The following is a 13,090-nucleotide window of genomic DNA, read 5'->3' on the forward strand; positions in this document are numbered from 1 at the left end:
GTTACTGCTACTACTGCTGCTATTATTGCGACTAATACTACTAGCACTACTGCTGCTACTACTGCTACTGCTCCTACTACTACTACTATTACTACTACGGCTGCTGCTACTGCTACTTTTACTACTGTGACTACTACTACTGCTACTACTACTGCTGCTGCTACTACTACTGTTACTGCTACTACTGCTGCTATTACTGCTACTAATACTACGGTACTAGCACTAGCTGCTACTACTGGTACTGCTACTACTACTATTACTAATACAGCTGCTGCTACTACTGGTACTGCTACTACTACTACTACTAAGACGGCTGCTGCTACTACTGCTGCTAATGTTACTTTTACTACTGTGACTACTACTACTTCTGCTATTACTGCTACTAATACTACTGCTGCTGCTACTACTACTGTTACTGCTACTACTACTACTATTACTACTACGGCTGCTGCTACTACTGCTGCTACTGCTACTTTTACTACTGTGACTACTACTACTGCTACTACTACTGCTACTACTACTACTGCTGCTGCTACTACTACTGTTACTGCTACTACTGCTGCTATTACTGCTACTAATACTACTAGCACTACTGCTTCTACTACTGCTACTGGTACTACTACTACTATTACTACTACGGCTGCTGCTACTACTGCTGCTACTGCTACTTTTACTACTGTGACTACTACTACTGCTACTACTACTACTGCTACTACTGCTGCTATTACTGCTACTAATACTACTAGCACTACTGCTTCTACTACTGCTACTGGTACTACTACTACTACTATTACTACTACGGCTGCTGCTACTACTGCTACTGCTGCTACTTTTACTACTGCTACTACTACTGCTGCTGCTACTACTACTGTTACTGCTACTACTGCTGCTACTACTGCTACTGCTCCTACTACTACTACTATTACTACTACGGCTGCTGCTACTGCTACTTTTACTACTGTGACTACTACTACTGCTACTACTACTGCTGCTGCTACTACTACTGTTACTGCTACTACTGCTGCTATTACTGCTACTAATACTACGGTACTAGCACTAGCTGCTACTACTGGTACTGCTACTACTACTATTACTAATACAGCTGCTGCTACTACTGGTACTGCTACTACTACTACTACTAATACGGCTGCTGCTACTACTGCTGCTAATGTTACTTTTACTATTGCGACGAATACTACTACTACTACTACTGCTGCTACTGCTACTACTACTGCACTACTGCTACTACTACTGCTGCTACTGCTACTACTAATGCACTACTGCTACTACTACTACAAGTACTTGAGGAGACTTGTCTTTATCTTGTTACTATGTGTTCTACCATATGTTTCTGTTTTCTGTTAGAAGTACTTTAGAAGTTAGGAATGGTAGAATATTTAGTAAGTGTAATAAAGGTCCGTTGACCCTTCCTTGACATGAACGTTATTTAGACAGTTGGAGGCAGGAGGAGACAGTCAGACGGAAAGTGTTAAACCCCATCGTAAAATGTGACAGCATAGTTTACTGGTGTTGATAAGTTCCTCTGCAAGAAGGTGAACTTTGAACTGGCCATTTGGGAGACAACGGAGAACAAGGACTGTGTCAGCATCCAATGGGACTGGGAGAAGAAGACAAGGTCATCCAAGAAGAAGGACTGGATTGGACTGATTAGCATCAATAATTTACATATGTGTTTCTATAAAAGACTGGGTCAAGGGATAGTTAGGTTGTCAGACTTAATGCCCTGGCAATTGACTCTGTCATTGTAGGGTTATGAACTGGCCCGGAGCTCTGTAATAGTTGTATCTTGAATTGGTTCTATTGCTAAATAGAAGGATCCACACATAGCTGACTAATTTTGTGTCTGGAGCCAAGGAGGAGCTGAAGACTGTGCAGAGGGAACTAAGGAGGAAGATCAGACAGGAGAAGGACAACTACAGGAGGAAGATGGAAAACCAGCTGCAACAGAACAATATCTGTGGGGTATGGAAGGGACTGAAGACCATCTCGGGCTTCAAGGAGCAGAAGTCCCAACCTGTGGGTGACCAGGGGTGACCTGAACTTGTTTTTCAATAGATTTGATCAGGTACCCACCCCTCCCGCAGCCCAGTCTCCTCTGCTGCAACCCCCGCCACTGTCTGTGCCCGCAATTGACTGTTCCTCCTGTCCCCCCTCCCCCTCTCTCATGACCTTCAGCTCGCACATACCTGACACTTCACACTCTGGCCCATACCCTTCCCCCCACCAACACCTCCCTGCTCCAGCCTGTCCCTCACACCACACCAGGTGAGGATGGCCCTGAAGAAGAACAGGGCCAGGAAAGCGACGGGTCCGGATGGCATCAGCTCCAGGCTCCTGAAGTCCTGCGCAGACCAGCTGTGTGGGATCTTCAGTCACATGTTCAACCTGAGCCTGAAGCTGCAGAGAGTGCCACAGCTGTGGACGTCCTGCATCGTCCCAGTGCCGAAGACACCGCACCCTAAGGAGCTCAACAGTTACAGGCCGGTAGCTCTGACGTCTCATCTGATGAAGACGCTGGAGAGACTCATCCTCGCCCACCTGCGCCCACTGGTGAGCTCCCTCATGGACCCGTTGCAGTTCGCCTACCAGCCGAGCATCGGGGTGGACGATGCCGTCATCTACCTCCTCCACACCTCCCTCACTCACCTGGAGAAGGCTGGAAGCACTGTGAGGATCATGTTTTTTGATTTCTCCAGTGCATTCAACACCATCCAGCCCAGGCTGCTGGGGGACAAGCTGCAGGTAGCTGGGGTGGATCACCACCTCACAACATGGATTTTGGACTACCTCACACAAAGACCACAGTTTATGAGGGTGAAGGGCTCTGAGTCAGATCGTCTTCTCTGCAGCACTGGTGTCCCGCAGGGAACAGTTCTGCCTCCTTTCCTGTTCACCCTCTACACCACAGACTTTTCACACAGTACGTCTTCATGTCACCTCCAGAAGTTCTCTGACGACTCTGCTGCTGTCGGCCTCATCACTGATGGGGATGATACGGAGTACAGAGTATTTATTCAGGACTTTGTGGACTGGACCCTGCAGAACAACCTCCAGATCAACGCTGGCAAAACCAAAGAGCTGGTGGTGGATTTCCGAAGGCGTAACAACCTCCCGCCTGCACCAGTGAACGTCCTGGGAACGAATGTTGACGTGGTGGGGTCCTACAAGTACCTGGGTGTTCACCTAAACAATAACCTGGACTGGACAAACAACACAGACGCCCTTGTCAAGAAGGGCAATAGCAGACTGTTCCTGCTCAGGAGGCTGAGGTCTTTTGGAGTGCAGGGACCACTCCTGAGGACTTTCTATGACTCTGTGGTGGGATCAGACATCTTCTATGGGATTGTCTGCTGGTCCAGTAGCATCACGAACAGGGACAGGAGGAGGATGGACAGACTGGTAAGGAGGGCCAGCTCTGTCCTGGGATGTCCCCTGGACTCGGTGGAGGTGGTGGGAAATGGGAGGATGATGGCTAAGCTGTCATCCATGTTGAACAACACGTCCCACCCCCTACAGGACACCCTGACAGCACTGGGCAGCTCATTCAGTGAGCGGCTGCTCCACCCTCGCTGTGTGAAGGAGAGGTATCGCAGATCTTTCCTGCTGGCTGCTGTCAGACTGCACAATAAACATAACACCCACTAGCACAATCTGAATATTATATATTCTGATATGTATGTTGTATTCACCCTCTGTACTATGTACAGGTATACAGGGGCCGAGTATCCATTTATCTGGATTACTGTAAATATACATCCTCTTTGTATATTCCGAATTCTATTCCATTTTATTTTTATCTTAATTGTCTCTGCTCTTGATGTTGGTGCGCTGTAAATTTCCCCGTGTGGGACAATAAAGGACCTGAATCTGAATCTAAATACATTTTGAAATTGGCATTTTTCTTCTTGAAATCTTCATTCAAAGAACACACGAATTAGCAATGACACACGAGTGGTATTGCGATCCAAAATACTAAAACTACTACTGCTAAAACTACTACTACTGCTGCTCCTACTACTACTATGACAACTACTACTACTGTTACTACTACTACTAATGCTGCTATTACTGCTGCTGCTACTAATACAGCTGCTACTACTACTATTAATACAACTTCTAGTACTACTGCTGCTGTTACTATGTACTACTACTATGGCTGCTAGTACTATTACTGCTGCTACTACTGCTGCTACTTTGGCTGCTGCTACTACTATTACTGCTGCTGCTACTACGGCTGCTGCTATGAAATGGAATTTGATTGTGAAATGTAAATTCTCCCCTATGGCCACCAGGGGATGAGAGAACGGGACAACAGGTCCTGAACCGAAGCGGACATCTTGGAAGCTGCGAAACACCTCCATCGTCCAGAGAAAAGTACCGTAGGAGCTACAATTGCAAAAGCTCTGACTGACTTTTTTGAGACTACAGACAGCAGGAAAGAAAGACTGCTACAGAGGAAGAGGACAAGCATACAAAGAGAGCCCTGCAGCAGAAACAACTGGCTCTCCACCAGAGTATCCTCCAACAGATGGTGCCAGACGACACGATGGAGGAGGCCCTCCACATGCCCCATCTTGAGACCCACCACAGACACGACAGCAACCACCGAACCAGGGGCAGGAAGACTCAGACACCTGCTACTACTGTGGTCGGAATGGACACTGGTTACAATACTGTCCCCAGAAAAGAGGAAGAGGGCATGGCAGAGGGTACCCGCAGGGCAGAGGATGGGGACACTCAAAGCACCAATTCCATTCGGAACCATGGCAACAATTGGACTGACTAGAAAGAGAGGTGGAGCCGGCTAAGGAGCATCCAACCACGATTCAGGCACAGTATCACACCACACCACCACAGGAACATCCGCACGCAAACATGATTAACCTATTCGTGTATTCATCTATTGTTATGTTAGCTACTCCTGTAACCTTGGAATTTAAATGGATTTACATTTGGGGGCTGCCCCATTCAGAGTCAAGCATGCTATTACAATGGGCAAAAGGCAGAGTGGGCCCTGCTGCACATCTGCAAACAGATGACGCAGTGCACTGTACCGCCCATGTGGCACCAAGCCAGGACACAAATTATGAGCATTTCTACGCACAAGCCTCAGTCCACCTAACAACTGATACTATGTACTGGGATCCCATGGGCTGCGCTGTGTCTGTCAACTGGTCTGAGTGTGTCTGTCAACTGTTTGATGTTCAAACGCTGCAATGTCTTGAATCCAGCCACCCTCCTCCCCATCCCGGAGGAGGGCAACCCTCATGATTGCGTGGCGGAATGCTCGGTGTCTTGTTCCCCACGTCCTGACGTCATGGATCAACCTCTTATCAATCCTGATCTTGTTCTTTGTTGATGGGTCAGCATCCCAGGATCCGGACACAGGCCGGTGCAAAGTCGGTTACGCAGTCTGTGACTCCCGCGGCACTGTTAAATCTGCATCATTGTCGTCCAACTACTCTGCCCAAGCCGCTGAATTAATGGCCCTTACCAGAGCTTGCCACCTCGCAGCCAACCGGTCGGTTACCATCTACACCGATTCTAGGTACGCCTTTGGAGTAGTTCATGACTTTGGAGCATTGTGGAAACACAGGGGTTTCCTCAAGTCTGATGGTGCTCCTAACTTGAATAATTGGCGGCTCTTTAGGGCGCTGTCCTTCTCCCCTCACAGGTCGCGATCTGTAAATGCACCGCTCACACTAATCTCTCTGACCCTGTATCTGCAGGAATCTCACTAATTCTCTTTCAGATATCCGGGCCCAAGTGAAAGCAGCACTGCCGTCTCCAGCGGACCAACAACTCCATCTGTTGCATCCAGGGGACTACGTGGTGATCAAGGACTTCCAGAGGACCAGGTAGAACCAGGAAAGGTAGCAAGGCCCATTCCACGGAGTTCACGGAACGAAGGAATCAATCAAAGTAGCAACAGAAACTCTAGCAAAGTGACAACGAAAACTACAAACTAAGAATCACCACAAAAGGGGAAAAAAATGTCGAGAAAAGTTCAAACGAAAAGCAGTGACGAGGCACTGGTAGAACTCACAGGCACAGAATAGCGCAAGGCAAAAACTGGAGATCAGAGGGTTGGAGCTAGACACTGCAGCAAAGACAACAATCCGGCACCGGAGGCAAAGAGAGGAGAGCTTAAGTAGCCGCCGACTTAAGGTAACGAGCTGCAGGTGCGTCAGCGGCTCAGCGCTCCCCAGGGATCGGCCCGCCCCTGGCTGCCGCTCCTGCAGACGAGGGAGGAGGGGAGAAACCCGAGTCATGAACAGTACCCCCCCCCCCCCAACGGACACCTACCAGGCTTATCTGGGAATCTGAGATAAAAGTCCCGCAACAGTTGCAGGTCTAGAATGAGGGAGCGGCCAATCCAGGCCGTACCCCTCCCAGTCGACCAGGTACTGGAATCCCGTTCCCCGCCTGCGTACGTCCAGGATCCTGTTGATCGTGTAGGCCGGATGGCCTTCGACGAGGTGTGTGTGTGTGTGTGGGGGGGGGAGGGGGGGGGGGGCGCAGGAGGTTGGTGGGGGCTTTCAATAACTGGCTTGAGGAGGGAGACATGAAACACTGGATGGATGTTCAGGGAGGCTGGGAGACGGAGACGAACTGCGCTTTAATTAATGATTTTCTCTACTGGATAGGGGCCAATATACCTGGGGGTGAGTTTTCTGGACTCCGTCTGGAGGGGAAGATCGCGAGAGGAGAGCCACACCTGCTGCCCCATCTGGTAGTTGGGGGCCGGTGCTCGGTGGCGGTCCGCCAGACGCCGGTTGCGCTTTGCCGTCCTCCCAGTGCGGCCCGGGTCTCCCGCCACACTCGTCTGACCCGGCGGAACTGGGCGCGGACAGAGGGTACCACCGCGTTGGATTCCTGGCTTGGGAACAACGGAGGTTGGTAACCATGGTTGACCATAAAAGGTGACAGACCGGTAGCTGAGCTGATGAGGGAGTTGTGGGCGTATTCTACCCAGGGCAGGTGTGCAGCCCAGGAGGACGGGAGGCCACACAGCGCAGAGAGGACTCTAAACTCTGGTTCGCCCGCTCAGTCTGCCCATTGGACTGGGGATGGTACCCTGAAGTGAGGCTGGAGGTGGTTCCCAGGGCCCAGCAGAATGCCTTCCAAACCTGCGAGGTGAACTGGGGTCCACGGTCTGACACAATGTCAGCGGGATTACATGAAGTCTAAAAACATGTTGTATCAGGAGGTTTTCCGTCTCCAAGGCGGTGGGAAGTTTAGGGAGGGGAACGAAATGTACCACCTTGGAGAAGCGATTGACCACTGTCAATATAGTATTGTTACCTTCAGAGGGGGGCAGACCGGTAACGAAGTCCACAGCGATGTGGGACCAGGGACCAGGGACCAGGGAATGGGTAGCGGCAGCAAGAGTCCTGCGGGAGGCCTGTGTGAGGATTTGCTGCGCATACACATGGTGCACGCAGCGACGAAGGTCCGGACGTCCGCCGCCATGGATGGCCACCAGAATTGCTGCTGGATGAGGGCTAGTGTGCGATGGACTCCTGGATGGCAGGCTATTCGGGAGGTGTGTCCCCATGAGAGCACTGACGACCGGGCGGACTGTGGGACGAACAGCCGGCCCGGCGGGCACTGGATCCAACTGTCCCTGGAGCGCTTCACGAACCTCCGCCTCGTCTGGCCAGTGGACCTCGCCCGGCACACACTCCGGATCCAGGACGGTCTCCCTGGAGGGCTCTTTCTCCTCCAGGGAAAACTGGCGGGAGAGTGCATCTGGCTTAGCGGTATGTGATAGTGAAACGGAACCTGCCGAGGAACAAGCCCAGCGGGCCTGTCGTGAGTTCAGGCGGCGAGCGGTGCACAGGTAGGTGAGATTTTTGTGGTCCGTCCACGCGATGAAAGGCTGTGTCCCTCCCTCCAGCCAGTGCCTCCACTCCTGCAGAGCCAGGACCACCGCCAGGAGTTCCCGGTTACCTACATCATAGTTGACTTCAGGTGGGGAGAGACGGCATGAGAAGAAGGTGCAGGGGTGAAGCTTGTTATCGGTGAAATGGCGCTGGGAGAGGACGGCCCCTACCCCGGAGTCCGAGGCATCAACCTCGACCACGAACTCTCGCTCCGGATCTGGGTGCATAAGGACAGGGGCATTAATAAACATGTTTTTTTAGTTTTTCGAAGGCCTGCTGTTCAACTGGAGACCAGACGAAAGTGAGCCACGGAGACGTGAGTGGGGCTGCCAGGCGGCTGTAGTTTCGTATAAATCGTCGGTAGAAGTTGGCAAAGCCTAAGAAACGCTGAAGCTGCTTATGAGTAGTGGGCACGGGCCAGTCCTTAACTACTGTCACCTTGGAAGGATCCGCGTGAAGCTGTCCCTTCTCGATCACAAAACCCAGAAAACTTACGGACGCGACATGGAATTCACACTTTTCCACTTTAGCGTATAGCTTATTTAGTCGTTGACTAAACATTGAAAAACGGCAGGAGCATTAGTTAATCCAAAAGGCATTACTAAGTATTCAAAATGGCCTAGCGGGGTGTTGAAATCCATTTTCCATTCATCCCCCTCCCTGATTCTAATGAGGTGATAGGCGTTCCTTAAATCTAGTTTAGTGAACACCGTAGCTGTGTGTAGGGGGCTGAAGGCTGAGTCAATCAGAGGGAGAGGGTACTTGTTCTTTACGGTGATGTCATTCAGTCCGGTATAGTCGATACAGGGGCGTAAGGATTTGTCTTTCTTTTCCACGAAGAAGAACCCCGCCCCTACAGGAGACGAGGAGGGACGAATGAGACCGGCTGCCAGTGACTCCGTAATGTACTTCTCCATCGCCTCCCGCTCTGGCTTGGCCAGGTGAAAAAGTCTCTTGGTGGGGAGAGTGGCGCCGGGGAGCAAGTCTATGGCGCAGTCGTAAGGTCTGTGGGGGGTAACAGGCGCCACTCTCCCCACCAAGAGACTTTTTCACCTGGCCAAGCCAGAGCGGGAGGTAGTCATGAAACTTTTCATCTGCGCCGGAATCCTCTAGCACCTTTGTAGGAGTGTTCGGGGAGATAGATCGTACCTTGGACTTGGATCCTTGACATGGAGGAGGAAGATATACGGCTTAACTCGGTCCCTCTGATTTCTGGTGAACCCCGTCCCTTTGGCACCTGAGGACAGCGGGAAATATAGTGGCCCCGCTGCGCACAGTAGAGGCACAGCTGTTTCTGCATGCGGCATTGTCTCTCCGCTGGGGTGAGGCGTGTCCTTCCCAGCTGCATGGGTTCGTCTGCTGGCGGCGTTGGTTGCTCCTGGGCGTAGTGGGAGGCTGCAGGAGATCTCGGGAAGGAATCAGGTGAGTAAAACTGGGTGTAGGTGTGGAAACGTCCCCTCTGCATCGATAAGGGAGTTGAGGGAGTGGCACTCATCCCGAACCGCTAATTCGTCCTTCAACTCTCCTGCCAGCCCCTTGAGAAATATGGCTTGCAAGGCTGAATCCCCCCACCCACTCTCCGCCGCCAAAATGCGGAAGTTTACGGCGTAGTCAGAGGCTGAGGAGTTACCCTGTCGGAGATCTAGCCGTTGGTTCACCGCCTGTCTTCCTTTTACCGGGTGATTGAAAACCCGCTTCATCTCCTCAATGTACCTGGAGTACCTCAGCTCCTGGTGTTGTGTGGCGATAGCTACGGACCAGGCGGCGGCCTGTCCGGTGAGCAAACTCATTACTCATTAAGGCGGTTTTGGCTTGCGGGGTGGAATAAATGAGGGGTTGCTGGGCAAAAACCAACTGGCACTGGTGCAAAAACTGGGAGCATGTCCCTAAATCTCCTGAATACCTGCCTGGAATGGGGATATAGGGCTCACGTGGCTGTGGAGCAGGGTTGGTTGGCAGGCTGTCGGCTGGAACCGACGCGGCAGTGTCCGGTGTGCGAGGAAGCCGTTCGTCAAGGGCCACCAGCTGACCGCTGAGTTGTGAGACGCCGGCCGTGATGCGCTGCATGTGCTCCGACATTTGACGCAGAGCCGACTCCACCTGGTGAACCCGCGCCGCTTGCGCGGAGAGTGTCTGCTTCAGCAGGTCAGACTCTGCTGGGTCCATAGTGGCCGGATTGTTCTGTTACGGACAGTCAAGGACCCAGATGCAGAGTAAAAGAAAATGGTTCTTTATTGATAACAAAAATACAAGGCGAAGCAGTTCACGGAACGAAGGAATCAATCAAAGTAGCAACAGAAACTCTAGCAAAGTGACAACGAAAACTACAAACTAATAATCACCACAAAAGGGGAAAAAAACGTCAAGAAAAGTTCAAACGAAAAGCAGTGACTAGGCACTGGTACAACTCACAACACTGGAGTCCAGCACTGGAGGCAAAGCGAGGAGAGCTTAAGTAGCCGCCGAGTTAAGGTAACTAGCTGCAGGTGCGTCAGCGGCTCAGCGCTCCCCAGGGATCGGCCCGCCCCTGGCTGCTGCTCCTGCAGATGGGGGAGGAGGGGAGAAACCCGAGTCATGACCAGGAACCGAAGCACAATGAAATGGAATTTGATTGTGAAATGTAAATTGAGCGCAAAAGGAAGGGTTGAAATGGAAATTTAGGAGAGCAGATGAAGTCCGTTTGCCACCTCATGCATTTGCAAGAAACAAAGGTTCAAAGGAGACCAACGTCAAACAACTGGGGGGTGGGCATTCTCAGTCATTCAACTTCTTGCACCAAACTCCTGCGGTGCATGCAGCGCACACCTACTCTGACGACGTCCTGTGTCCGCGCCTCAGAGGCGGGCCTTCGGCTATATAAAATCAGAACTGTGTACGCTTAATAGAGATCTCTCCGCATGCTTCGCATGTGCGTATCCTGACCGACTGACTGGAATAAACCAGCTCCTACGCAGTAACTTAGATTCATTGTTTACTTCTCCAAACGGCTAAAAATTCTGCGACAGCTACTACTACTACTAGTGCTCCTACTACTACTACTACTGCTGCTACTACTACTGTTACTGCTGCTATTACTGCTACTAATACTACTAGCACTACTGCTGCTACTACTACTACTATTACTACTATGGCTGCTGCTACTACTACTACTGCTGCTGCTATTACTATTGCTACTACTACTGCTGCTACTACTACTACTGCTGCTACTGCTACTTTTCCTATTGCGACGACTACTACTACTGCTGCTACTGCTACTACTACTGCTACTACTGCTGCTACTACTGCTACTACTACTACTAAAACTACTATTGCTAAAGCTACTACAACTACTACTACTGCTGCTGCTACTACTACTACTGCTGATGCTACTACCACCACTGTTACTGCTACTACTACCATTATACTGCTGCTGCTACTACTACTACAGCTGCTACTACTACTGCTGCTGCACTACTGCTATTACTAAAACTACTATTGCTAAAGCTACTACTACTACTACTGCTGCTGCTACTACAACTGTTGCTGCTACTACCACCACTGTTACTACTACCATTATGCTGCTGCTGCTACTACTACTGCTGCTACTGCTACTACTACTGCACTACTGCTACTACTACTACTAAAACTACTATTGCTAAAGCTACTACTACTACTGCTGCTGCTACTACTACTGCTGCTGCTACTACCACCACTGTTACTGCTACTACTACCATTATGCTGCTGCTGCTACTACTACTACAGCTGCTACTACTACTACAACTTCTAGTACTACGTCTGCTGTTACTACTACTATGGCTGCTAGTACTACTACTGCTGCTACTACTGCTACTTTAGCTGCTGCTACTACTATTACTGCTGCTTCTACTACTACTACTATGGCTGCTGCTATTACTACTGCTACTACTACTACTTTTACTGCTACTACTACTACTAATACTACTACTACTGCTGCTGCTACTACTGCTACTATGGCTGCTGCTACTACTACTGCTGCTGCTACTATTACTGCTACTACTACTGCTGCTGCTGCTACTACTACTGTTACTGCTACTACCACCACTATGCTGCTGCTGCTGCTACTACTACTACTAATACTACTACTACTGCTGCTGCTACTACTGCTACTATGGCTGCTGCTACTACTACTGCTGCTGCTACTATTACTGCTACTACTACTGCTGCTGCTGCTACTACTACTGTTACTGCTACTACCACCACTATGCTGCTGCTATTACGACTACTACTACCAAAAGCAGGGGTTATTAAAACATGCTGACCTAAATTATGTATCAAAATGACTTTCTTGTTAACCTTCATCTTCCCTTCTCATCTCTTTTTTCTCTTTTTATGGTGTTAACACCTGAACATAAACATTGGTACCATTTTGTGTGGGGAAAAAAAGAGAGGAAAACTGCAGGAGAGAGATAAAAAACAAAGTGGCCAACAAAATGGTGGTGGTGTTGGCGGTGGTGGGGAATCATCCAGCTAGTCATGTCGGTTTCAACTTCACTTCACTCAGAAACAATCACTGAAGAAGAGGAAGTGTTGGAGATGTGGAGAACGATCGGATCCATCAACCAAACCGAGACAGTGAGCTTTCTCCTCCCCCTGGTGGCGTTTGGGGGTTACTGCACCAATGATTTATCTGTATGTGAAGACAGAAATTACAGAAACAACCAGTGACAATGAAGTTCTTCTCAACCCAAAGACAACAAGAGGAAAACGTAAACAAATACAACAAAAATAACAAAAGCATGATAAAAGATAGATTGGGATTTGCTGCCACAATGCCTGATTAGAGGGACATCATTGTAAATAAAAGACAGAGGAGGGAATGTTGAGTTCCACTGGCAGCTGCACAATGACTGACTAGGCAGCCGGCTTTTATCAAAAAGGATGATTCCTGTTAAATGTTGAAAGGCTGTCTGCTGCCAATCCTGTTGTTCTAATCTTCACTGACTCATGAGATCATTAAAAATATATGCAATGTACCAGATATGGGAGTTTCCTCCTTTACACCAGACAAAAAGCCATCTTGAGGTTACAATAGTCCAAACTGCAGCTCAAACACTCGGTTTAACTTTTCACATTTTTATCTTTTTTTAAAGAAAGAATGTTCCTGATATGTTACTCTCTATTCGTGGTCTATCTCCACTGTTGACTCTCAGGTCTGCTGCATACTT

At 49.7% G+C, this 13,090-nt stretch overlaps 1 protein-coding gene across 1 annotated transcript; it reads right to left on the bottom strand.

The window, feature by feature from the left end:
• Window positions 1-441: 441 nt before the first annotated feature.
• LOC115253314 (uncharacterized protein DDB_G0271670-like) lies at window positions 442-951 on the bottom strand (the record flags this gene model as incomplete). Its single annotated transcript, XM_029851019.1, has 1 exon — window positions 442-951. A coding segment is annotated over one exon (510 nt), but the record flags the coding sequence as incomplete, so codon positions are not given.
• Between the last annotated feature and the right edge of the window lie 12,139 nt (window positions 952-13,090).

The sequence above is a fragment of the Takifugu rubripes genome, chromosome 17 (assembly GCF_901000725.2).
Source record: "Takifugu rubripes chromosome 17, fTakRub1.2, whole genome shotgun sequence".
In the NCBI taxonomy this organism is placed as follows: Eukaryota; Metazoa; Chordata; class Actinopteri; order Tetraodontiformes; family Tetraodontidae; genus Takifugu; species Takifugu rubripes.